The sequence below is a fragment of the Cygnus atratus genome, chromosome 6 (assembly GCF_013377495.2).
Source record: "Cygnus atratus isolate AKBS03 ecotype Queensland, Australia chromosome 6, CAtr_DNAZoo_HiC_assembly, whole genome shotgun sequence".
Classification (NCBI taxonomy): Eukaryota; Metazoa; Chordata; class Aves; order Anseriformes; family Anatidae; genus Cygnus; species Cygnus atratus.
Window position 1 is genome coordinate 12,752,092 of NC_066367.1, and position 27,078 is coordinate 12,779,169.

General features: G+C 39.3%; 2 protein-coding genes across 6 annotated transcripts in view; one reads left to right on the top strand and one right to left on the bottom strand.

Annotated features, from left to right (window-relative positions):
* Window positions 1-1,152: 1,152 nt before the first annotated feature.
* Window positions 1,153-9,969, bottom strand: WDR12 (WD repeat domain 12). The gene is made up of 13 exons (XM_035569185.2): window positions 9,821-9,969; window positions 9,643-9,737; window positions 9,214-9,308; window positions 8,471-8,577; window positions 7,500-7,615; window positions 6,842-6,996; window positions 6,028-6,073; window positions 5,282-5,367; window positions 4,943-5,083; window positions 4,729-4,834; window positions 3,773-3,905; window positions 2,869-2,941; window positions 1,153-2,273 (listed from the first exon to the last, which is right to left on the bottom strand). Exons 1-13 carry the CDS (start codon window positions 9,859-9,861, stop codon window positions 2,196-2,198), a joined length of 1,272 nt encoding a protein of 423 aa, XP_035425078.1. The 5' UTR covers window positions 9,862-9,969; the 3' UTR covers window positions 1,153-2,195.
* A 26-nt stretch (window positions 9,970-9,995) lies between these two features.
* The window catches only part of CARF (calcium responsive transcription factor), a 37,362-nt gene continuing 20,279 nt past the window's right edge, over window positions 9,996-27,078 (top strand). For 4 of the 5 annotated variants that reach the window (XR_004782047.2, XR_004782049.2, XR_004782054.2 and 1 more), the window contains exons 1-9: window positions 9,996-10,060; window positions 13,658-13,708; window positions 14,335-14,456; window positions 15,919-16,140; window positions 17,229-17,349; window positions 18,499-18,628; window positions 19,615-19,699; window positions 24,170-24,359; window positions 26,649-26,769. Coding sequence is in view for 1 of the 5 variants with exons in the window: in XM_035569216.2 (XP_035425109.2) it covers window positions 13,702-13,708; window positions 14,335-14,456; window positions 15,919-16,140; window positions 17,229-17,349; window positions 18,499-18,628; window positions 19,615-19,699; window positions 24,170-24,359; window positions 26,649-26,769 (998 nt within the window). In the remaining 4 variants the exon portion in view is untranslated. Of the gene's footprint in view, window positions 10,061-13,657; window positions 13,709-14,334; window positions 14,457-15,918; window positions 16,141-17,228; window positions 17,350-18,498; window positions 18,629-19,614; window positions 19,700-24,169; window positions 24,360-26,648; window positions 26,770-27,078 lie in introns of those variants that run through there. The other variant, XR_007708479.1, reaches the window with a different exon arrangement.

A 27,078-nucleotide genomic window follows, 5' to 3' on the forward strand; every position in this document is an offset into this window, starting at 1 on the left:
ATTTCCAAACAAGATGCTTGTAGAAACTTAACTGATGTGCTTGTAAAGTGAGTTTTCACTGTTTCTCAGGAAGTCCAGTGGTCCAGTATTCTTGACTTTCTCTGGAAGTTTAAAAAATGTATTTGGGAATTTTAGTGGTATACTATTCAATAATAAAAATGTAAGTTGCAGATAGAGAACAATAAATGATTTATTTTAAAAAATTCAGTAACCTGCAATAAGTCTACTTGTCATTTGCGTAATTCAGCAAAGTTTTGTGCGTTGGCCAAGAAGATTCTTAAAAAAAAAAAGGCAGAACCTTGTAAAAATGGTGTCAGGCTTCAGTTTGGTAACTGAAGTGTTTAAACTGTGAGGAGAATAGTTCAAAAAATATGCAAAACTTAATTTTACATTATAAAATGAGTTTAATCTTAATTGACTTTTTAGGACTTGTGCTTTGGCTTCCTTCAAAAATAAACTGACTTACAGCTCAGTTCTGAACAAGAAATGATGACTCAAGCGATTTTATTTACAAAAAGATGAAAACTGAATTGTTCTTCAGTTTAGCAGAGGAGAGACTGGAACTGATTAAATATAACTCTAGGGCTGAATTTTATTTTTATTCAATTGATGATTAAATAATAAAGTGACTTGTTTAATTGTAAGATTTTTCCATTAATTTTTACAGAAATTTGTTGTTGATTTTTCCCACATGAAATAATGACATTTTTAATATATCAGGGCCAATTAGTTAAAAAACAGTTTTATGGAGAATTTTTATGTTGAGAGGGAAGGGAAGAGTAACATGGAATAGGTCTAATTTCTGTGAACAGACGGTCATGAAATTTTCAAGGCAATTTTCACTAAGATCTAGTACAACCATGTTGGTCTTACGTTGAATAGTCTGGCAATAGATCCTGTGCCAAATTCATATAAATGCTTTGAAATATTTTGTTATGAATTAAACACAATTTCTTATTAAACGATGTGTGGGTAGGAGGAAAACCCACAAGTCTGGAGGCAGTTAGACATACTGAGAAAGACTGATGTTCAAGAATGCCAAAATGATGCTGAAACAGACAAGTTGCTCTATCTGTAAACAAATGACTGCAGCCTTTGGCCATTCTGTGCTGTTCTCCACAAAGAGGTATTAAAAAAGAAATCACCAAACAGTTCCTATTCATACAACTCCCTTTATTAGTGCGCATATGTATGTCTGCGTAAGTTTTGCATACTCACAAATTTAATGTGAAAGAGGCACTTAAAATGGAATACCAAATTTTACATTTTTTAAACAGCAAACTGTTTGGAAAAATGTCTTGAAACGCTTATTTCTAGTAAATATACTTCTAGTAAGTATTAATTGCATTTGTCCTTTTTATCCTAGAAATATTATATATAAGACAGAAGGAAAGTTCAGTCCGTGCAGAGTTTGAAAAGCAGCTCTGCCATTCTGTTATAGATTTTGGATGTTAGAAATACAACTTCAGTGTCTGAGTATTTTACAGAATCAGATTTTAAACTATATTGATAGGATGATTTAGATGCAAGTTGAGTTATACTCAGGTAGCTGACTTTGTTCAGTTGGTTTTGATATTTTTGGTAGATTTCACTCCAGTAATTAACTGAAATTAACTTGTGACCTGACTGTGTTGTAAGAAGTGTTTTATAATAATCTAGTAGTATATAATGCTAGTTCAGATTTTGTTTCACCATCTACATTTGCACTGCAAACATACTGTTATCCTAAAAAGCAGACTGGGTTTGTCAGTAAAGGACCTAATCTTAAAAACTGCCAACCGCCGTACTGAAAGAAGAGTTGAGTCTGATTTTTACGTGAAGTGAGGCACTAAAACAATGAACTATAGATAAAAGTTTATTTTTTTTAAAGGGAAAGGTAAACTCAAAAATAATTTAGTCCAGTGAGTAATTTTTCTTTAAGTGTCAGGAACAGTTTACTGTTAGTAACAGGTCTATACAAATAGCCATTTAAAAGATCTTAAATTGAAAGCAATTGACAAGGGAGGAAACAGCCTTTGCTTTGTTTCACAGTAATCATGCTTGAAGCTGCTGGTTGTCATTCTGTTGTTACGGATACAGGTTAGTAATACAAAAAATAGGAACAACTGCTCTCTGAGCAACAAAAACCTCCTTCAGGTGTTAACGGAGTGACTGCTGCAAAATGTTTTTTAAAAAAATCTTCTGGCTGTTGTCCTTCATGCTCCGACATCAGAGGCTGTGGCTGGGTATCTGTAGCAATACAGTTTGTTGTCTGCACCACCACTCAATAGTAACTGATGACAGGAAAAGAAAATTCTGATTAATATCAGAACTAAGCAAAATACCCAAACAAAATGTAAAAGATGCTGATCTCCTTTGAAGACATGAACAGGAAAAGCAACAAATAATGAACTGTTAATGCATGACTAAAACTCAAACTGTGAAAGCAATAGTCTCTTACCCTCCTCCCGAAATTAGGAGAAAAAGGTTTTGTGGAAAACTTCTAAAGCTCTTCCTGCCATTTCCTGTTTCCTAACAGGAACCATACTGAGAGTTTTAAACATTAACAAATATTTTCTTAATTTCATGCATGTGTGTACCAGAAGTAGCAGAACAACTTGCTATAGAGGATTAAAAAGTTCCTCCATTCTACATGCAATGCTGTGCCATAGCTCTCAGTTCATGCTGCTCTTTTAGTCTCCATGGCAGCAAACAGTACCTTGGAACAAGTCTTTTTTTTTTTTTTTTACCCACTGTTAACCAAAGCAACTACTCCAACTTCCTGATGTCTTCCACCATTAAGCATAAAGGAAGAAATATTGCTTTAAGCCCGCTTCCTAACCACAATGTATATATATAAATAGAGTAACTTGCTTTTTGGATTCTTACCCCTGTTTCTGTCCAGTCCACACACAAAACCTTATCTTCATGAGCTGCCAAGTCATACAGAGGAGCTTTGCAACTGGTAAAACACAGGTATTTACAGTCACACATTTGAAATTGTGAGCAATTATAGTCAGCAAAATTGGTTCCTGGAAGAAATACTATCACAATGGTGATCACACAGATGTGGTCTTAGCAGTTAAACGCTTTAACAATGTATGGATCTCCACTGTCTGTGACATTTCCACTGCTTTCTCCACAGCTGTTTACATTAGTTTTAACCTCTCCTACATCCCCAAAGAGAAAAGCAGCAATGTTTCTCAGCTTCTTCCAAACTACTTTGAGACCGAAGTGTAATGACTTTTTTTTTAGGAGCAGTTTATTATATATTTTTTCTTCAATTTAGATACTGATTGACTGTTTTTTTTCCAGAAAAAGCCATTTATATCTTTTGAATGCAAACCAATTCATTCTTCAAAAATTTGTTATGAAAGCTCTGAAAAGAGTAGCAAGTTCATTATTCATGCTATTAGGCTCATTTTATAGAAATAGCATGTGTTTTGTTCCTTGAAGTAGAGCAACGTGTAACAGACTTTCTGCTGTTCTTAATCCCAGTAGCAATGTTAGAGTTCCTGCCTTCTGCATTTCAATCCATGCTGTTCTTAATGCCAAGTCAGTCATGTGCTGGAACACCATACAGCTTTTACAGATATTAAGCCATAGGTCATCATGTCGATTACAAATATTTTTCTTCCTTTCAATATATGCTTGACATTTAAATACTAGAGGATTTCCAGAAATACCAAAGGAGTTTCCAATAAATTTCTCAGACTGATCTCACTATTTCATTAGGTTAACTGACCCTGTAAGCTTACATTCCTTTGACTAGTAAGGAACACATTTATTTTACCTCCTCGTGTCCCACAGCTTCACAATGTTGTCCAGAGAACCAGAGATCAGCTGATGCTCATGGGTGGGTGACCACTTCACAGATGTCACCCAGCCTGTGTGAGAAGTCAGAGACAGGAGAACCAAGGAGCCATCTGGACAAAAGAGAAAAGCTACTCAGCAGATGTCAACTGAAACAGGCCCTTTAAGATGCATCCAAAATCCAGTGGGAAAAAAAAAGTCGGCAACACATTTGTGTTCAAGGTAAGTGTTGATATCCTGATACCCTGCAATTCTAATTTCAGAAATCAAAGTGAACTTGAAGAAAGTGAACGTTGGGAAAAAAGAAAAAAAGCTACCCAAGTTCTGGTAATAAGAATTTAAAACAATCAAAATGTATTTTCTAATCCCTAAACTCTCTTTACATTTGAGATTTTTGAAAAGAAAAATTAAAAAAAAAAAGTTTTTATTATTAACAAATAAGATAAATACTGTTACACTGTTGAACTCTGGATGAGATTTATAGATGCTAAACAAGTAAATATGTCTATGAAATAAATCTGGCTGATTCAGTCATAACTGACTAGCAGTCCTGTCAGAGATGATACCACTATAGCATAACGAAGTGACTACTATTTTACTTTAATGATGGTCCTACCTACCAACAGACGGACTGAATCTTTTTTTAAAAAAAGTTCAGGTTTTGCAAATACACAGTTGAATATACATTAATAAGTTTGAAGAAAAAAGGACAACCTAAGCTGAGTTCTCTAAATTACTAGGTAAAAAAATCAAAGAAGTCTTGTACCAAGTTACAGAAAATAGAACTACTGCCTGTATTTAACAAAAGCTCCCAAATGGCTTGTTTCAAGCAGAGGCACCAGAGAACAGTTTTTGAAATGTCTCCTGGCAGGGAGAAATTCTGATTTTTGAGGGGGGAAAGAAAAAGACTTCACAAACGTGCATATTTTGTTTCACCTTTGCTGCGAGGATCCCATAGTCTAATATGTCTGTCAGTGCTCCCAGATGCAAGACGCCGACAAAGTGTTGAGTAGGAGATAGAATTAAACACTTTGTTTCCTGTCTGTCAAAAGAAAAAGAACAAAAAATTGGGGAGAGGGGCTACTGTTTTTGCACAGCTTTTATCTTTAAGCTGGACATTAGTTGAATATACCAAGTACAGTGATCTCACCAAAGTTGATTTGAGACCTCCTGTCTCAGCATCCCAGAGCTTAATGGTATGGTCCCATGATGCACTGCAAATTTCTTCAGCATCTGACCACAGCACAGAGGAGATGGCTTCTGTGTGGCCAGAGAGGGTTGCCAGGGGAGTCTAGGATTTAAAAGTGAGAAGAGATTAGATTGAGTATCATTTATACATTTGTTCTTTCAATAAATAAAAGGAAGCATCTGATCGTTCTCAGGCACATCATAGAAATTTTTTGGTCTAATAAATATTAACAAATAACAATTATTTTCTATGGTCACACTTTTCAAATAAATTCCCGGACAAACCTGGAGTGCATCTTACCCTTGTTAGTCCCAACTGTTCTGTTTTCTGCTTCTTCCGTGGTCTGTTTGCTGCTTCTTCCATTTCATCCTCTTCATCTGTAGGGACTATGACAAAAGACAGACCTGATCTAGAGGTTTCTGAAGTTGTAATAGTATTTTTAAGACCATCCTGCCTCACCAAAAATTCCAACAGTAAGTCAAGTGTGGGGTAAACACAATCTTTCTTTTAGATACAGTACCTACATATATACACCCAACTGGAAAAATATGATTTGTAACAGTGAAAGAGAACATGCAGATTAAAAAAAAAAATGATTACTCAGTTTCTAGAAAAGACCTGTCTATCTTATTGTCCTCCCTGTCTATCTTATTGTCCTCCATACTGTGGTGTTGATAGACCAGAAAAATAACCCACAAACCTTTGTTATGTAGAGTCTATATTAAAACCTGCATGTTTAAATATAACAGACACAAAGGATTGTGTTCTGAATACAACAGCAACAGGTTGTTAATAACCACACCTGAAATTGTTACCACCCAAAACAATAATTTAAAATAGTTATGTACAGGCTTGCAAAGCTATTGTCATGTCTGTGTCCTGTCCTGTTCCCCTCCTCCCCCCTGTTCCCTCCCAAAATAGTTAGAGCTTGCTTGTAATTTGAATCTCAATTCATTTCTTTATAAAGTATTCATGTATCCATCATGCAGGCTGTCATAAGTACAGTTCTGAAGACAGCCAAGGATCCTAGACTAGATTTATCTTACCTGCAGACCAGATCTTTAACATTTTATCCCAAGACCCACTGCAGAACTGTAAAAATAGAAACATTTTGTTAAAAGTTGATCCAGACAAGCCTTGTAGGCCATAGTAAGTGTACAGTTCCTGCTTGAAAAAAATTAACCAATGGATTCTGAGCTCCTCGAATGAGACCAAAGAAGTATTTGTGTAGATCAAATTCCTCTTACCCCCCCCCAATTTCTTTGCAGGAAGAATATCTACAAAATATCTCTTTCTTTCATCACCAGATTTTATTTTAATCCTTTTGTTACTGAGGCAAGCTGAGAGGGGTGACTCTACCGTCGGTGTGAATGCTCTTATATACTTAAGTCCTGAAGGGAAAGGACCTCTTCTGTCACTTGCTTTTTCTGAATATCACTCTTGAAATGTTTTTTCCCATTCAAAACTACTGTGGAAATATAGGTTGAATTTGAAAATAGTTCATTATAACCTGTATTCATGTCTGTCAAATGCAATGTTTCCTTAAAAATAAACATTCAGCTTCACTCAACGGAAGTCAAAAGGAGCAGTATAATGGCTTGTGCTATCTAAAGTCACCTTCAGCTTTTTGTGATACTTTGTGAATATCACAAGTAAGTGCATTGCTTTGTTTGAAAAGATTATCTAGTGTTGATGTAGCACATAATCTTTAATAACCATCATTTATAACAGGAATGGAAAAATCAGGGTGTTGGTCAAAATAACACAATGACCAGTGATACCCAGGGCCAAAAAAATATGTTTTTGAGATATAGGATGCTAACATCCCAAAAGACAGGTTTCTTTTAAGAAGTCACTCACTTTAGTTCGCGTGCAATCAACAGCTACAGAGTCCACGCTCCCAGCATGCCCCCTGCAGCAGTGAAGGGCTTTCACTTTGTTTTTCTCTGCATTCCACTCCCAGAGCAGGATAGTTTGATCCATAGATGCACTGAGTAACAGGCAGGATAAACTATCTGAGGAAGAAAGAAGTCATGTTCACACCAAATTCAGCTTACCAAAGCATTTGTAGTAATTATTCTAGTTGAAGATGAAATAGTAGATAGAAACCCAGACATATGTTTACACTATTATTCTGCAAGTACAATTAATGTAAATATGCATACAAATATTTACAGATAAAGACTGAAAGGATGATAGACAACATGAATGCTGAACTACAACATTCATTACTGTAATGGTGCCAGTAAAACAAGCTGTTAACTTCATTATCAAGACTTCTGACAAGAGGCTGAAGTAATTTTTAACATCCAAATTTCTAGACATGGTCCTGGGCAATGTGTTGAAGGTGTCCTGTTTGAGCAGGAGGCTTGGACCAGATGATTTCCAGAGGTCTCTTCCAACCGTAACCATTCTGTGATTATTGAATAGTCATTCACTGTCATTTCAACATAGTCAACACTGACATTTATCCCCCAATAAATCAAGCTATTACTGCTCCCATAATATATATGCTGACCTTGCTTCACCCATGCCACATCCTTCACTACTTCTGTATGCCCAGCTATTGTCATGATGGATTTTCCTTCCAAAGACCAGATTCGAGCAGTCTGATCATAGCAGCCAGTTAATATCCTGCAAAATACAGAATTTAAAGCATTCTTGTCTTTAAAAACAAACATGTTTTTATGAAAGAACACACCAACCAGGAACCCAGAAAAAATAGTAATATAGTAACTGGTTACCTGAAATGAATTTAAAATGTAACTACTTTCTATTAAAAAACAAACAAAACTTGGAAAAGTTTAAAAAAAAATCTTTTTGTTACAGTGCAAGGCTTTGTTAAAACCTACAAGTGCAAGGCTAGGAGTACAGAAGAGCAATGAGAGGGAGTACTGCATATTCTGGTAGGTGAAACTTAACATCTCATATGTTATTTAAAATGAAAGATAATAATATGCTATTATTGTAGTATGTTACATGAGGATCTCAAAGCACTTTCAAGCCATTATTTAACAGAGGAGCATGGCCTAGCTGTTTGGAAATAAATTTAAAAATATTGTAGAAAAGGACAATTATAAGTGCATTTTAAAGAAAAGCTCTGCACAAAGCTACACAATTGTATTTGTTGCTACATGAATGTCACATTTGAAGTCTAAAGGATTTAAGCTTTAAAATAGAAATCTTGGTGTCCTTTAAGGAATAGTGAGCAGTATTTCTGTTATCCATTTCTATTAACAGCATCCCAAGCAGTTGTTTTCTGCTGTGTTAAAGTTGCTGTCAGCAGAGAACAGAGGTGTTAAAACCAAACCCCTTACAAAAGCAAGTAGTATCTGACTGACTTGCCAGGTTAAAAAGAAAGATCAAAACAGATCAAGAAAAAAAAACAGACTTTTAAAGATACAGAATAGGACTTCATTTGGCACCATGGAGTCCTCTGCATACAACAGGAATAAGTAATACAAACTTAGAACTGGTTTAGTGTGGTACCATTCTTCAGTGGCTTGAACAGAACTGATCCAGTCATCATGGAAGATGCACTCCTCTGGCTGAGGGGCCATATATTTCTCCACATATTCTATTTCCACCACTTCTTCCTGAGCTCACAGACAGAAGATTTATTTAGTGCAGTTTAATTTTTCTTAATAGCAATAATACTTAAGTTTAGTGTGGTGCAAATATACAAGTTTATTGAACAAAGGTCTTGGTCTCCAAGTATTATTGCTTTCCATAGTTTTAGCAAGTTACAATTAATGGCAAGCTGAAAGCAAAACTAAATAATTACAGTTTTCAGGTTCCTCTTTACTGTATCTACCTATGTAAAAGTTGTGTCTAAACTAATCCCTGAATTTGACTTTTCTAGAGGTGATGCTAACCTCTCCCTTTATCTCTCGATGTAACTAAGCACAGGAAGCTAAAACATGTTAGTGATGAACTACATGCAACAAGAATTTACCCTCTAAATTGTATGAAGACAACAGGTTGGATTAATGGTGTTTCTTGCACTGCTCAGTCCTCTACTGTCTAATCATTCTGCAGTTGAGAACGGCTTGAAACATACAGGGACTTCTGTGTAAGTCAGGAAAGGAGAAAAACTGAGCAAGGAAACTTTTCACAAGTTTAGAGATTCACCTAGTTAGGGTGACAGGGTAATACCTTGATTAGACTAAGATATGTTTGCTAAATCTGTTCTGTTATCCCACTGCAAGCAAAAGAAAGTGAGCATGACTTACCGTGGAGATATTTTCCATCTCCATGTGTGTGACCAGCGGCATACGCAAGAACTGGCCATTGATAAGGAAGTCAAATTCCACATATTTGTGGTCAGCTGAAACAAATCAGAATTCACTCTCAGGTACTGCTATTTAACTGATGCCATCAAGAACAACCTCGCTCTGTGGCTGGCTCAGGAGAACAGAGCCAGCACGAGCATAAAAAGCCCAGCCAGGCGGCTAGCCACGGGGCTTCTCTGCTGTCACGCGTGGGCAGCCCACGGCGTTACGCGAGACGAGCGCAAGGGAGGCTCGCTGAGAGCCACGGGGGCTCTGACGCCTGCCTGCGACCGCCCGCCGCTCCCCGGGCCCCTCCGTGCGGCTCCGGCCCGGCCCCGAAGCGCAGGGCCGAGGCGGGGCCTGCGGCGGAGCCCCCGGCCCGGCACCTACCGTCGGCGGCCACCAGCAGCTTGTTGATGAGGTGGCTGAGGTCCGTGATCTCGGAGGCCGCGGGCACCGAGAAGGGCACATCCTCCACGGCGTACCTGCGGGCACACGGCGCCGTTAGCCGGCCCTGCGCGGGGGCCTCCCCGCACCCCCCACCCGGCCCAGCCCGGGGCGGCCTCACCTGGGGTTCGCGGTGCGGAACCGCGCCGTGAGCTGCGCCATGGTGCTGCTGCTGCTGCTGCTGCTTCTGGCGGCGGCGGCGGTGCTGCAGCGCCCGGCCCGCCCGTGCCCCACGCGGCCGCGGCCCCCGCCAGGCCGCGCGCCGCCTCCCCGCTGCCGGCGCGCCCCCTGCCGGCCGGTGGGCGCCGCGCGTGCGCCGAGGGGCGGCCTCCATGGCGGCGCCGGCGGGAGCCGAGGCGAGGTGGGGCGGGCTCGCTCCGGGGGTCGGGGCCGCGCTCCCCTCGCCCCCGGGTGGGGGGAGAGCGGCGGGGCGGCGGCGCGGTGCCCCGCGGCGAGGGGTGGCAGGGGGTCGGCGAAGGCAGCCTCGCGGTGGCCAGGCTGACGGGGCGCCGCCCCCTCGCCGAGAGGCGGCGGCCGGCCCTGCCCTGCGGCGGTGGGGAAGGTCCTGCCCCGGGTGGCGGCGGGCCGGCAGCACGGAGGGGAGCCGAGCACCCCGGGGCGGGGGGCGCCAGCACCTGCGGCTCGCCTCTGCCGTTGGTTCTCCCGCCCCTCCGCGGCGCCCCCGGCAGCGGGCGGGGCCCAGCCCCCGCGCCCCCCGGGGCCGCCCCGCGGTTCTCTGGGGGGTCCCCCCGGGCCCTGCCAAGCATCTGGGCGCTTCCCAAACCTTCCGCGCGCCTCGTGCCGTACCCGCCTGCTCCTGCACCACGGACACGAGCTGAGTCTCGAGCCCGGCACGAGCTAACGTTAAGCTAGTTCAGCCGTCTGCTTGAGGATAGTGCTCTGCTCCAGTCTGGTCCCTGTTACATTTCGCTGTAATTCACGCCCTTTATAATGGTTTGCTTGTTAGAGCAGTGTCACCAAAGGCAGCTTTTTCAGAGGGAGCGTTGTGGTAAGCTTTGCAATTGTTTTAAATCTTTTTATAAAACCTTCTAATTATTATAGGGAAAACTGAGAAAGAATTGTTAGCGAGGCTTCCAACTGTATGTATTTCCCGTCATGAAGTGTAAACTGGGGCCAAGATGAGGCATGTTGCTATCAGCAGCACTGAAAACATGAACTTAGCAGTCGAGCTTTGGTTTATCTTTTTCTTCTTTTAACACGGGTGCACACTGAAGACTCCTGTCTGTAAGTGTAAGAGAATGGGCCCATTATCAAAATGGGCTCACTTGTTTTTTTTTAAGTTCAGTTTTCTTCTAAGAGAATAGAGACTAAAACCTTGCAGAATTCCCTCAGCGTTAAAATAACTTGATCTGGGATTTTGGAAGGCAGTACTTCTCTTTGGGTCTGCCTGTACATAGCCCTCAGAAAGAGTCCTCATAACTGAGGGAAGGCAGAAACACAGAGTCATGTGAGACCTGAGAGTTACATTGGTCTAGAACTGGTGTATTTGTAGAGACCAGTGGTTTATAGGTGTTGCCATAGAATAAAGAATTGGAGGCAAAAAAATGCAGAAATCCAGTACTCCACCTGAACGTAGGCATAGAAGTAGCTAGTCAGCAATAGGATTTTAAAGTAGTGCTGTTTCAACTTTTGTGTTAGTCTTTGAAATGTTCATGTACTGAGAAGCAGCATGGGGACTTCTGGTTTATTGAGAAGATTGAATGCAGCTGTTACACGAGCGGTTCACTTCAGAATGGATGTAGAAATCCTGGTCCTGTTGAGAAAACTTGACGTTACACAAGTTATGTCTGTGGATGGCACGCTGAGAACATAGTGTGTGCAATAGGAAGCACAGCATGCACAGCAATATCATTGGGGAGCTCTTGGTAGCTGCATAGCCTGAGGTCTGCCTGCCTTTTGCTGAGTGATCTTGTTTGCCTTTGGAACTGAACTGCTGATGGTAGTATAGTAAGCTACATTGCAGTGCCTGATGACTGCTCTCTTGAAGATCCCGTCAGTAAGACTTCTTAAAATACTAGTAATGGTTGCGATACTTACCTGTGCTAGCAGTTTCTGTGGCTGCCAGCTCTCTGTGGAGTCAAACCGAGGGCGGCAGAAGCTGCAGATACCACTTTATTTTGAGCAGGGTGCTTCTCAATGGGGAGGCAGGGTGACAGAAGCGGTGCTGCAGCGTTAGGATGCTGACCCTTGGGTGGGGAGCAGCCATGGAGCAGAGGGCTTGGCAGAGAGCAGCACGTAGGTGGCTCTCCTGGTGCTGTGCTCAGCCTGAAGCTGAGGCACAGAGCTGCATGTGCTTGAGCTGTGCGTGGGGGATACAGCTGTTGATCCAGTTTTTACACTAACATTAAGCTCCCACCTTTCTCCCTCAACATCTTGCTAAATGTAGCAAGCCATGGTGTTACATACGTGTCACAAAAATTTCAAATGTAAAACATTTATGAAAAGGAGGGATACTTGTGTATTATTCACTATTTCATGACAAATATCCATGCGTATATCTATAAACAGGATTTAGTTGTCTGATTTGGAGAATTTTTTGGCAATATTTATCTAACTATGCCATTTATTAGTTATGTACGTGCTTCTAAGCATCTATATAACAGTATATTTCTTTAGGACAAAAAAAAAACTTTTTTTTTTTTTTTAGGGTTGCACAGAACTTAGGCTGATGCAATCTGGATGGTTGAACCATGAAGTTCACTCCTGGGGTGATGTGTGTGCCGGTTGCTTGCCTAGGTTAGAAGAGTGATTATACAAGGTCACTGAACAGAAATATACTGAGGGTGTGTTTTAAACACCAAGATACAACTTCAGGCTCAAGCTATTTCTGTTCTACTTATAACAGGAAGCTGGAAAAATATCATTGTATGTTTGCCCTGCTGCTATTATTTTTCCCTGGGCTGTTATTAACTAGCCTGTTAGATACAGAGCGTTGGGCTGCTCTGGCCACAGGTCGGTGCTGAGACAGCCGTCCCCACACTCCGTGGCAGGGTTGCGGCATGCTCAGAGCACACACCATCGCCTTTTGTGGAACGAACATCTTCAAGTGATCTCTAACAGCTGAAAGTGCTGCCCTGGCAAAACCAACATATATTTAAGTCTTTTAATAGGGGGACACTGTCTGAGTGATGATGAAATCTAGTTCTGTCTGGCATGGATTTTTATTTTATTTTTTTTCCATTGTCTGTTTCAGATATTTAAACTGAAACATCTCATAACTGTTCTCAGATCCAAAGCTACAAAATACTTGGTAAACATGATTAACTTCATTTAGAGCTTGGTTTGGAGTGTCTTCACTTGAAAATTGAAAGGAAAAATAAATCTGCTTTAGAATATTTATTATATTGAGCATATGAGCAGCTTAACTTCATAATGTTGTTCATATAAGTAGGATGCTTTATTCATCTCCAGAAACTAAGGAGACGTTGGTCTACTTTGCCCATGGTCCTTTATATCTTTTCAAAGAAAAATAAATTTGTGCTTTCAGAGTCGTACAGTTCTTTCCAAAAGGCTTTCTAGCCTTTTACATTCTCCTTACTAAAGCTGTAAATGGTTTAGATGCCACAGCTGAGATGGTCCATCTGAAGAAATTTACTGTGTGATGAAGAACATAAAGCTGGTAGGAGTCGTGTTCTAACATAATGCTGCCTGTCTCTAAAATAAATACTGAAGAGAAAAATCCAAAGCATCTTTCTCCCTCCTCCAATACAAATTGCAGGAATTAAGTTTTGTTCTATTCATTTTGGCATATTATGTGCATACTGGAATATATATATATATAGTTTAGTAATGCAGAGGCCAGGTTAATTTGTCTTTTTGTTTAGTTCCTTATAAATATTTGGGGTTGGTCACTGCTTTAAAGGCTGTGCTGGCTAGGTGAAAGCCGTATCCTGTGACTGTGGCAATTCACTGTCTCATATTCTCTGTTTGCTTGAAGGTTTGTAATGGGCAGCCGAGCTCCTTGAACGACTTTTCTTTGGGATGGGAGGTAAATCTCCAAAGTGCTGAGAACTCTGTTTTTTGTCTTTCATCCTATGATTCACACCAAGCTTTGTTCTGAATATCTGGCATTTTTTGTGCCCAAAGCTTCCAGCTGTAGTCTAACAATAAGTAATTTTCTGTCATTTAAATGTTGTTTTATACCCCTTTAAAACAAACACAATTTACTTCAAGATGGCTGTGTGACCGAGTTGGGTAATGCAAGTCCTGAGTGTTTACTGTGGAAGTAGATGAATAATATTTTCATAAAGCAGTGCTGACGTATCTGTAAGTACTAAGGATCTCTAGATGTGTATAGATAAGTGCTTGTGGACATGTCTAGATGAAAAGTGTAAGAACACGTATTGTCTGTTTTGTATCTGTGTGCGCAATGACAAGTCAAGCAAATTTTCTTGTACGAGGTGTTAAACTATACTCCTGAAGGAACACACTGCAATTTCTCTGCGGCGTGTAATAAAGTGGTAAAGAAGCAAGGGCTTTTTATCTTGAGGGCTTTGTTTTTAGCTTGCAATGGGGTTAGAACCTGTAAAACTTAGATCTTTAACACCAGAAGAAATCCTGTAGCAACTTCTTGACTGAGGCTAGTACTGAAGTAAAGTTTTGTAACTTCTCCAGGTCATCTGGTAATGGAAGAAAATGGAGTTGACCATGATGTTGCTATGGAAAGATCTAATGTTTTGTTTGTAGGCAACTGCAATGGTACAGGACAGTTGGAAACAAACGATCAGGTTTTTCAGGTGAGATATGAATGTCCTATCTTTTTAGATGCTTTCTTTACATTCTCTCCAATTAATTTACAGTATGATTTTTCATAAATATATGTATTTGCTCCCTTTATACTAATACGTTGTCTTTTTTTAAAAATACAGAAGTTCCTTCACTTGTATTCTTGTGCCATTCGGTTTTGAACTGATAAATATCCAGATGTTACCTGTAATGACAGCCTTTTAGTAATTATATTTACTGACTCCTGTTACAATGCTGAAGAAATACTTATTGTATTAACAAAATTCTTTATTAAAAGAATTTTGGATGGGCTCAGAACACTTGAAAATTGTGTCAAACTGCTTAGTGACCAGATGTGAAAAAGGGGAATCCAGGGACAACACAACATCTGTATAGGCATCAAGTGAAGGGGAATCTTAAGTATAGTTATTACTAAATATTGCCACCTATCCTAGCCACAGAGACTTATGTGAATAAAATGTTCTTCTTCAGATTGTGTTGGCTAAGATATCATTCAGGTAGAGGGTTAGTAGTTGCTCATGGCCTTCATACAGTCTTGTTGTTTTCTGGTGTTTCTTACAGAGGAGCTGAAACTGCGTGAGGTTTCTGGCCCAGTTCTGACTTCAGTACAGACTTTAGAAACATTTTTCCCCTCTTTTTTGATTTTCAGTTTCCACATTTTTGTTGCAGAAGCATCAGAGCTGGATGTGTAATTGTTGCAGAGAAGAAACAGATTGCCCTTCTTGCACTGGCCAAATGACAGCCTTACATAACTTACATAGGGCTACCTAATTCTTACTGTTTTTAAATGTTTAATATTTGTGTTGACAGAGTTGCAACAGGACACATATATGTGTTTAAACATTTAAATTTAATGCAGATGGAATGTGCTGTGAGATCTCAATTTCTCAAGCTTGAGTAGAATATGTTCTGAGTATGTATATTTTTGAGACTTGCAAGATCTGATTCTTGGTCTTGCACTGTATAATTCTTGGATTTGAATTTGTTTTCTGCTGCTTGTGTTTCTTCTGTGGTAAAGAATTAAGAAAGCAGTCAGTGTATAGAGACTTTGTCTCTATAGCTAAATGCATGTATCTAAAGGCTGAGTAGAATAATATCTAAGATTTCTTTTTAAGTCAAATTGAGTTGGTGGATATTCTTTCAGTTTCTGGGTAGGCTTGAGATGTTTTAAAGTGATGAGTAATTTTGGGGTACAGCTCTTGGGCGCAGTGGAATTTCTCTCCCTTTAGTAGAGTGTCAGTTTTGGGAAGCAGAAACGTATTCATATTTTCAGCATGAAAATGAGAAAACCAGAACTGCCAGTGTTAAATAGTAGCCTCTTGGTCAGGACATAGAGCTCCATCTGAGTAAAAATGCATCATGACAATTTTAGATGTTCTTTTGTTTGTTTTTTAGAAGTAGAAATTGCTACTTGGCATTAAAGTGCATTTTACTGTTTTTCCTCTGTGAAAGTGTTTAACCTGCATGGATTCCAAGGATCCGTTGTTTGGACAGAGCGACTCTCCCACAGCCTTGCCTATCACAGTACGCTTTTTGGGTAGTTCTCCGTCATTAGCTGCACCTGCACGGCCACCCCAGCCTCAGCCTCTCTCCACAGAGGAGTTCCACCTGGTAGACCAAAACGGGCAGCCTCTCTATGAGCTGCAGCCCCTAGGAGGGCCCAGCGCGCAGATGGTGAGTACATATGAAGCAGGGCAGGTGGTGAAGTCAGTGGCATTGAAGGACCCGTATATACGGTGCTTGTTTGTTGTAACAGCCAATTAATTCAGTCTTGAGCAACAAGGTGAAACTTTTCAATGGTTCAGTTCATGCTCCAGTTTCTCTTCCTCATTGGCAAGCCCCATCTCCAGCCATTACTAATTTTATTAAACGACAGTGTCATGTCTTTTGTCACTATTCAGCCTGAATGTTATTGAGTGATGAGATTTCGTACTTTTACCACTGCTGCTTTGTCTATATTCCCTGGATATGTGTGTCTATTTTCTTGGGACTGGGACGATAGCAATAAGCTAAGCCATTATATCTTTTTTTTTTTTTTTTTCTAATTTGCTTGAAATGTTGCTTTGTAGTTCTTAGTTACCTTTTTTACAAAATAAATGTTCTTTCATTCAAGTAGTTTGCTTGGCGTGTATTGTATTGTCATTATAGACACCTTACCCATTTCAAGTGCAATAAATCAGGAACAGGGTTATATTTTGTTATTTTAGCTTTTATAACATTGCTGGAAACAAGTACTTGGTAACTATAGCGCTATTTACTGTAAGGAGTCATTTTAGTTTTCTAGGATTTTTGAAGATTTAATTAATTTTTTTTTCAAGTCCTGCAGCTTTACTTCTGTCTGCTTTTGCATGAAACACTGTCCATAGAGATCGATTTCTTAGGAGTAAAGATCAAATTTATTTATATGTTATGATTAATCCTGCTAGTCCATGGATGGGGTTACAGTGAATCCAGTGATGAATTACTTTCAGGTTTTTGATAGCTTTCAGTTCTGAATAATTGTGTAATTCATTGTAGAATCCTGTATGTTTGTTTTTTTCATCTCCAATCAAGTAAATGACTATTTTTAAAGGTGGAAAGTAATTTTAAGAAACTGACATTAAATAGACAGTTTCCTTTATTATGTGAAACCAAGTTAATTTAAAAGGCTTTAATTCCAACCAGAATATTTCCTGTTCTAGTTATAAGCAAAACTGGTCAATCTGCACAATGATCACTAGACCATCTAGCACCATTCATACTTTTCTGTGATTGCCTTACAGATGATTGTTGCCAGCCAGTCAGAAAATGGCCAGGTGCTGCATGTCATTCCTTCTGCCCAGCCAGGAGTGGCCCAAGTGATTATTCCTCAAGGTCAGCTTCTGGATGTGACCAGCACTCAGGGTGAGTTTAAACTGTGGAACTTGAGGGTATGTGTTCCTTTGACTAAGTGCATCCTGCGTTTTTGTTTTTTTTTTTTTTAAGAACCTCTTGTTTGTATATTTCCTTTCCTTAGCCAAAGTTAAAGACAAAAATACATATTTACTGAATCTGCTTTCTGATTATGAATCTGGCATGTTTTGCAGTGTTTTCTGTTGGACAAAACCCTCTGAAATAAGGGTTATTATGCTCACTTTAGGTGTGTCATAGATAAATAGAGATATGAAGGATAAAGCTGCTTCTTGCCTTATTTACCATTAATAATTATGTTTGTGCTATATCAGACAACTGTATCATCAGCTTCAAATTTTTACTGCCTGCTTGTTTCATTTTTGAATGAAGTAGTTAATTCAAGTAATGCAGATAGGAGAATTCCTGTTCTTACCTGTTCCAGAGACCTCACTCTGGTGATGCAGCATCTTTTGTGAAGCCAGAAATGAAGTATCTAGGTAGAAATTCAGTTCCCCATGGAGCACATGAGATGCAACTTCCACTTTGTCACCAAGTTTTTGCTCTCAGTGTGTCACGTTTGAAGTATGTGCTGAGATGCACAACTACATGCACAAATTAAGCTTTTCTTTAGGAAAGGATATATTTTAAAATCTGAAAGCATTGATTATTTATCTGTAAGCCTAGCTGGATGGCTAAGGGCTGTGTACTAGTTTGCATTCACAGAATAATTCTGAAAACTCAGTTGTCATGTTCTGTCAAACTCTGAAAGGTTCGTTACTGTTTTGCATTTTCTGTATAAAATAAAAAATTTGAACAGATTCTCAAAATGCGATTTGCAGCTGAACAAAATAGTCATGTAATCCTGTATAGATCTGTGGAAATGTAAAACAGATTTTAAAGTTCTTCTTGTTATTTACTTTGTTGTATGGGGATTCATTAGCAGTAGCATGATAACCAAAGTCTCCAAGTACAAACAACCTTATCGGGTGTATCTTCATATGTGTGCCTAGAGTTTATCAGTATTGATTCACAGTTTTTTTTCTGGAAATCGTTGTCTTTCGTATGTCAAAATGTTTGCTCTTCCAACACACAATTTTAATTATAGTTTGTCATTTTCCCATTCTCTGTTGTTAACCAGAAGGATGTTTTATTTTTGCAAAGATGTTTCAGATGAGAAGTGTGGTGATGGGAACTTGCAGACTGTGGCAATGGCTGCTCTAGCAGACAGTGCAAGCAGTTATATTCTGCATCCACAGGCATCTCTCACTGTATCAAAAAAAACAACCACCAGGTAGGTCAGGAGTTGAAAGGATTAACAATCACTTTGACCTGCTGGTAATGCTGATGAATTTTCTTGGGGTTTGTGGGGTTTTGTTTTTTGCAATGGCTATAACAAATTACCTCAGAATGGTTGAGTGGAGGTTATGAACTTTTAGTATTAGTGAATGATATGTAGCCAACCATGTTTACTGGGACCTTATGTATGTGCCAGAACATGAGAAAAGCAGTTAAAATACCTGTATTCCAAAGGAAGTTGGATGTATTCTGACTAGAAAAATAGGAGGGTATTGTACAAAACACAGTGCAAATTACTGAAATTCCTCCAGATACTTATAATGCCAAAAGCTGAAAGTGATTTATTGAAAGAGCTGCAGGGAAAGCTGAAGCTTTCTTTCGTAAAATATATGAGAAAGTTGCTGCTAATGGGGTGTTTCAGTGGAACACACAGGCAGATTGGTTAATAAAGTTTCTAAAGTTTAAATAGTTCAGTTATTCTTTTCCTGTCTTTGATACCTAACTCTGTCCCCTTCCTCAGTGATACCTAGTATTTTTAATTGTGAATGCTTTCATTTAAAATCCACTAAAATGTGCAGCATTTAACATGCATTGGATATTTGTTGTAATGGTCAGCACTCTGCCATCAATCTGCATTAGAAAGTCATCAAGATAATCAAATGGTCTATTTCACAGTGTTTTGACTATTGTTATTAGGCAACAATACTGAGAATACTGAATGCTCAGAGGTCTTGTTGAACACAGAAGACAGTGATTTTTAAAAATACTGATATTTATTGTGAATTATTTTGGCAGTGAAGTAGAATATGGAAAAAATGAACCCCAGGTTTTCAGAGTCAAGTTTATATAGTATCTGTAGTTTGGTCATATGCCCTGTTTTGTTTTATGTAATGCACTGTTTTGATTTAATAGCTGTGGGTTGGGATAAAAATCAGCTTTCCTGGATGTCTGTACAGACTCTTACGACATTTTATTTTTCAGGATGTTGGAAGACCCCTTTCCCATCCCTCTCCAGCAATTGCCACCAAACACACCTGCATGGGCACGCCGTCTCAGGAACTGTGAGGTGAGCTGCAAAGAATTCTGATTCATTTTTTTCATCAAGATCAAGACATAGATCCTGTTCCATGACAGGAATAATGTTTATAGTTGTATAAGTTGTGTTCAAGATTTTGGGTGTTATGAAATTGTACTATTACAAGCTGGTACTACTAGCACATTTCAGCATGTAAAATGCTATGGGATCCCTTTCTTTTTTGGGAATGACTGACCATCAACAGCTCCTGAAGCACAAATTCTGCTTCTGAAATCTTGTGATGCTATACAGCTCTGGAAAGAGCCACTGATTCCCATTTGTGTATGCAAAGTTACCAAGTTTGTTCCTGATAAAGTGTAAGCCCTGCTGTCTTCTGCTGAGCAAACCACTTTTTGTTGCACTTATTCTAAGTGCAATTAAAGAATAAAATTTCTTCTGTATGCTGTAAGTTTGCTACTGTTCATATTAGTTTGTGTTGTCTCTTAGAAATCCAAATCCATGTGACTACTTGCCAGGGTCAGGTCTGGGACTTATCAGAGTGCCTTAATATCTCAAATATTCTTACTTTTTTATCATGCATGCTTATCTGTGCCTGTTTTCATTTGTTGAAAAATGCTGAGATCCTATCCCAAGTTTTCTTTTTTCCTTTGTGGTGACCAATACTTGCTTTAGGATTTTCTTACACTTCATGAGAGAGAATCTTTACATTTGGGAAAGGCTGGTGCTTCTGTTTCCAATTGCCTACTAAGAAACTAAAATGATCTTTTTCAACTGCAGTTTGTACAGTTAATTCACCACCCTAAATGGAGAATTTGTATACTTGATATAAATGAAACTATCTTTATCCCTTGTCATGGCATTGACCTAAACAGGACTCTCTATTTGCATATTATTAGATGTCTGCAGAAACATCCTGGTGACTTAGGATGTTGTTAACAGCTAGAATGCCTAATAAATCATTTAAAAGGAAAGGGGGTGATGGGAAGATTTTGAGAGATCACCTACCTCATCTTCCTGCTACCAAACTCTTCTTGATAGATGTTTATTTTTACTTAATACTTTTTTAAAGGAAAAATAATATTCTATCTTGTTTACCTCTTCAGATATCATTACCATTTGAACGTTTTTCCTTGTTGGTTTTGCCGATGATAACTAGAAATTGCAGCTGCGAAGGACTTAGAAATGGAATAGCTTTCCATATCCACTTAGAAATAATTTTTAAATTGACTAAATATATCAATCTATTCCTCCTTTTGTTATGTCTTTTATTTCATATGAATAGTGTTGTCCAATATTTATCCGATTAAACATTTAGAGGTCAAAAAGTAATAACATTAACTCTTCCATGGTAGAGATATGGTTTACAATTAGTTGTTCAAGTCCATTAAGATGTATAACCCTTGTATAACTTCTGTGCTTTTGCCACTGTGACATGTATTCTCCCATTTTAGCATCCATGTAGCTTGTCTGAGTCATTTATTATTGGCTTCAATTTATAGGACTTAGATGAAGCAAACCATAATACAAGTCTTTTATAAGAAATTTCACCTGCTGAGTTTAAAATTCACAGCAGCAGAAAGAGAAAAATAATATTCTCTATTGTTCTTTCTTAAAAAAGAAAGATATTTTTTGAAATGTTTGCATGTGTTCTGAGGATATAAGTATCTCTCTGCTGAACTATTGCCTGTATGCATTAATCCTCCCGGTTTTATTTAAAAAAAAAATAAATTATTGCTGTTCTCCATGCAGAATTCAGCCCATCCAAGGAGGAATGACCCAAATTCTCTCCCTCCTTGTGTGTTATCAGCAGAGTTGCTTTGCTGAGTGTCAGTCACATGGTTCTTGTAAATCCATTGGGGATGGCTCAGATGCATGTGTGTTTTTATGGGCACAGACTAGAGACCATGGGATTCTGAAGCCTCATTTATCTTTGAGGTTGGTGTCTTGCAGAACACTTTGTTACCAGTAACAGGGTAGAAGGGTCCTACTGGAAATTGGGGATCTGGTGGAGAAAATGCTTTACCTTTAGTCCAACCATTCTTCATGCAGATAAATGAGGTAACTCACAATTCCACTTTTTCAGTCACTTTCCAGAATAGAACCAAATTTGAAGTGGAAGTCTGTGTGCATTTAATGGAAGATACCAGCGGGTGAGGCCGTACATAGCCTGGGTGCATACTGCCCTTTATGTATCCCAGGGTCTTGGCCAGGGCTGAGCTCTGAATTGCGGTCAGTGCAGCAGGCACAGGCAGACACAGGGCAGTAAAAGCTGCGACTGCAAGACTAGCGCTAAGTTCTGTGTTTCGTGATGACTCTCTGTCTGTCTTGAACTATTCAGCTTATGCTTGCTGTGCCTAGACAGTGTAATGCCTCTGGCATTTTCCTGCTTGCTGTTACTTCAGTCGAGGAAAACTGCAGTCTCGATATATGTACTTTAGTGTAAGCTTTTATGTGCTCTTGCTGAGATGAGGCTAGGGGGAGAAAAGGAATTGCTTTTTTTTTTGGCTTGACATTTGGCTGCAGTTAAAGGGTTGGATAGTATCCAATTACTTCAGGGTAATTACTTTGTTAACGAAAAATGGATTTTAAAAAAATGTTATTTTCTTTAACCTACTTAAAATTTTCAGCAGTCGGATCAGAACGCGTTTCCAGCATGTGTCAGCATACTGAAATAAAGCATAATTAAAAACTGCCTTAATTAATCAACTGTGCAAAGCTAAGTTCATTTATTTGTTTGGAACAGATGGTCTCACTTATCCATTTGTTCCTGCCTGGGAAGCTCCTAGAGAGTGGGGATCTTATGTGCTATATGATTTTCTTCTACCCCCACACCCGAATTTTGTGAAATGCTGGATTTTGTGCAGAATTAAAGCTACAATAGGAGACAGTACCTTAACTGTTACCTTTCTGGCATAACAGTTCTATAAGTTTTCTATCATCTCCCTAGAATTAGGTCAAGAAGCTGTTTATAGTGACCAGTGTAAGGAATGGAAAGAGATATGGTGGTAATGTAGTATTTTCTGTGGAGTGGTATTGCATTTCCTGCTGTGAGAGGGGATAATTCCAGGTCTCTGTAAAGAAGGTACTTTTGGTACTTCTCAGGCTTTTTTCCTTCTGCATTTTTCAGATCGCTTCATTTCTGTTCATTTGTTATTTACAGTCTTTGGCTAAACAATTACAACAATTACCCATATTTCTTCCTTGCTGCAGCTGCATGATTGCAGTGTATGCAGACCTGCCTAGGCGGTGGAGCAGCATGCTCGCGGTGCAGTGAGCTGCTGCTGTGTAAGAAACTGATACCATAGACTGACTTTTGCAGCCAGTGCATGCATAACCTTATTCTATGGGGATTGTGCTAGCAGCAACAGCCTGCTTCCCCACTTTGTTTGGAGGGGGTTTATTTGCTCTTTGTTGACTTCAGGTCTTGCTAACCACAGACATTTTGTTTTTCTGAGGTAACTATGAGACAGTTTTATGCTGTTGTCACTAATAAATATTGAGAGATAATAGTCTTGGAAAGATACTGTTGCTGCTTTTGTTGTCAGTTACTTAAACATCTGGCTGCTTTGTCACTGAAGGTGGCAAAATGGATCCATCAGGTGCCAACATTCATTCACCACGCGTTTGCTCCATGGTTATGTTGTAAGACTAAGCTAGCAGAGTACTCCTGGTGTTACTGTTGGATGGATAGCTCGCTCCTGTCCCAGTACTTTCATGGTTTGCTGGTGGGCCTTCATAGACCAGCACCGAACCAGTTGAGCAGCTCTCACAGGGGATGTTGCAAAGTCAGTGAGTTGTTTGTAATTGTTTTTGTTGACTACTTCTTAGAATCAGATCTAGATGTGAGTTTTCTTTATTTGCCCGGAGTTTAGCAGAGTTCATTGAAACCGTAGCTGATATGCATGTGGCAAATCTTGCGTGTTGTGCTTCTATGTAGCTTTAAGAACAGAGAGAGCCTTAAAGCTTGGGGCGTTCAATTCAGAGCTAATGCACTAAGCAGCTGAGGCAGTTACTAGTGGCACAAGCAGATGTATTCTGCTGCAACTCAGAGCAGTGTCCGTGCATTGAAGTAGATATGTAGACAATTTTTAGCACTTCAGAGATTGTCTGAGGCAGTTCCATCAAAATGTTCACCTAAGATGAATTTGTCTTAGAAGGAAACTGCAACTGAAGTAAGCACTGTGGGGGGAAAAAAGAGTCAAGTTGTCCTGTGGAAATTAGCATTGGCAGTAACTCTGTAAACTTTTCTGGGGTTCTTGGTGCACTTAGGGTCTTTGAGGGCTGACAGACTGCTGACCTCGATGGAGAATGCTCTGGTGCTAGATCCAGTGGTAAATTTGCTTGTGAGGACAATAGTGTGGGGAAGGAAAAAACACAAAGCACCAAAAATCTGAGCCTGTTTTCTCACATGCAGAGTCCCTGACTGCTTTTGTTTTCTTGGGTAATGGAGAGCAGTCAGCTGGGTGAATAATCCTATTATTTCACCTCCTTTCCATGCAGAAAATTGGGGACTCATACCGCGGCTATTGTGTGAGCGAGACAGAATTAGAGAGTGTTCTAACGCTACACAAGCAGCAAACACAAAGTGTGTGGGGGACGCGCCAGTCTCCAAGCCCAGCCAAACCAGCCACACGGTTGATGTGGAAATCTCAGTATGTCCCATATGATGGGATCCCCTTTGTCAATGCAGGTAACTAACTTCTTTTATTTCAATAACTACTTTAAAAATCTCAACATCACTTGACAATTGGCCATAAAGAAGGATCCTTGTGGTGTTCCTTACTGTTAGTAAAGTCAAGGCACAAAGAAAAGAACAGCTTTGGTACCTCTATGCCACAGTCTGAAGGAGCTTGTTTCCCTGAAAACACAGGCTTTGATGTGAGTGTTTCGTTCCCTTTTTTGTTTAGAAATAAATTAGTTAAGAACCCGCATCAAATGGTACTTGTGAATGAGTTCTTTGCGTGGAGGTTCCCTCTGCTCAATCAGGACTTGGAAGTTTTCGTAATGGTAAGAACTTGCTCCAGTATTCTTGCCTGGTTTAGAGACCCTTTGAAGAGTTTGTTTCACAGGAGCTAATAAGATAATTCAGTGGCCCCGTATAAAATAAAAAAGAAGTAAACATCAACATAGCTCAGCAGACAGATTTTTTTTTTTAATGAATGTGCAGACTTAAAGAGGTTGGAAAATATGCAGTTAGCTCATGTGATGCATATGTGAAATTAAGTTCATTCAGGTAAGAAATTAATCTCTTTTAATTTTTACATAGAGGTCATGGATGACTGGAGTGTAAGTTATGTGCTTTTTTTTGCTGAAAGTAACTGAGAAAGTGAAATGTCAGCACCAGTTTTAAAGCTTCAGCCATAAGCTGTGAGTTATAAAAAAAGCTAAGAGCAAAACCAAAACAATCTACGTTTTTATTTCCAGCTCCCCAAATGCATTTGAGGTATTTTTAATTTTCTGTAAGATCTGCTTAATAAATGTGTTCCCCCACAGTAAGATATTTAGAACAAAACCACACATAGACTTTCTTCTTTAAAGTTCTGCAGACTAATAGAGTCTGATTTTTAAGTTGTAGTATTTAGTATTTTTGCTTTGCTCAGATCCCCATAGAGGCATTATGTGTATTTCTAATGAGTTGCCTTTTTAATGCAGTTAGGCTTAGAATGTAAGCACTCCATGAAGAACATTCATTAAAAACCTTTACATCTATAGAACAGAGGCTGGAAATGCAGTTTTCTGAACTGTAATTTAAATCCCAGATAACTTAATTCTAAACTGTGCAGGACAAAAGTACTGTTCTCAAGGAATTTATCCCTTCTGTGTAAGTGGAACCAAACCATAATGAACCAAACCTTCCCTGCTGTGTTTCTGTTGTGGAGAAGCTGGGTAGCTCCTACATAGTATAAAACATGAACTAATTATAAAATCTCAATTGTTAGTTTTAATAAGAATTGTATATAGCTAATACATTTGTAAAACAGGGGCCCCATCAGATTGGGTTTGACTTGCATGCTAGTAAGGACTAACTTAAAGCTCTTGAAGTCTTTTCAGTCATAGCAAATTGATTTCAGTTTAAAAAAATAAAAAAATCCAAAAAGGCTAGATATGTTTGTTAAGCACAATTTTCCTTCTCTTTATATGCATTGATGTGTATATATACTAATAATGTCATGTTCTCAGGCAGTAAATCATTGAGTGTCTTATGGAAACACTTTATGTTGCTGTTGTGATACCTTAAAAAGGTTTTGGTTATATCATTTGTGGTATAGGCAGCTCCCTGCCAGTGGACTGGTGTATATGAAATGTAAGTAATAGCTAAACATGATATGGGACGGATACAGGTTCTCTTCTTGACCACAAACACTTATGCACGTCACTCCTTTCGTAAGTGGTCTGATTGGAATAAGTCATGTATCTGAATGAAATTTAGAGCTAAGCAATCTTTGTGTAAGCCTGTCTGTGTTCATGGGGATATGCCACACTGAGGCAGTGTTATTTAACTGATAAGGTAGGTCAGATTTGCAGGTAAGAATTTGTGGGGCAGCATGGTCTGAAGTATTAATTAAAGTCCTTTGCTTTCAGCTGTGGATTTTCTTGGTTAGTTTGGAGATTCTATTTCGTATTTGTATTTATTACCAACATACTGTGTTCCTTTGGTAACTAGCAAGGCTGCTCATATTGTCAATTACTGTTGTTGATCGGGTCAGAAGCCAATCTTTTGCCCCTATATATCTACCAGGACCGTTGTGAAGTGATAGCAGTTTGGGAAACGCTTTTAAAGTGCTCTGTGTTCCTTGCATGCCGTGAAAAAAACATTTGCACTGTATTTGAATGCTTGCTACACTTGAGGGTACTGCCTTCTGAAGAATCTGTTAAGCAGAAATAACTTTTTCAGAGTTCTTGTCTATTCCATAGCTAGTGTTTTACTATAACAACTTATGTGGTTGCTCAAACAGAGTGAATTACTTTCTGTTCCCAGGAAGCAGAGCCATTGTAATGGAGTGCCAGTATGGACCAAGAAGGAAAGGGTTCCAGCCCAAAAAAGCCAGTGAACCTGAAAGGATTTCTGTCCATCTGTACAAAGCCACTTGTCCGGCAAGGTAAGAATTGGCTACAAAGCTACTCACCATCATCCTAAGAAAATATAAATTTCTTGAACATTGACAGAGTGCTGTTTGCGGGGTAGCTTATATCATGCAGTGCGGCTCTTAGCTTTGTCTCCTTGATAACTTGAGGTTGATGCACATATCCAGGGAAGGAGGAAATGCTGTCCTATTAAACTGAATGAGGCTGACATTTGATAGGTTGCCTAGCTGCAAAGAAGCAGTACATCAGTCCATGAACTACAGATGGGAATCACTCTATCTGAGTACTGGTGAGGACTTCTTCCTTGTCCAACTGTCATCTTT

Coding starts and splice junctions, on each gene's coding strand:
- WDR12 (XM_035569185.2), bottom strand. CDS start 9,861: ATGGCGCAGCTCACGGCGCGGTTCCGCACCGCGAACCCCAG. Junction 9,309..9,642: donor GCTGCTGGTGGCCGCCGACG/GTAGGTGCCGGG, acceptor GATTTGTTTCAG/CTGACCACAAATATGTGGAA. Junction 2,274..2,868: donor TGGACTGGACAGAAACAGGG/GTAAGAATCCAA, acceptor TCCTGTCATCAG/TTACTATTGAGTGGTGGTGC.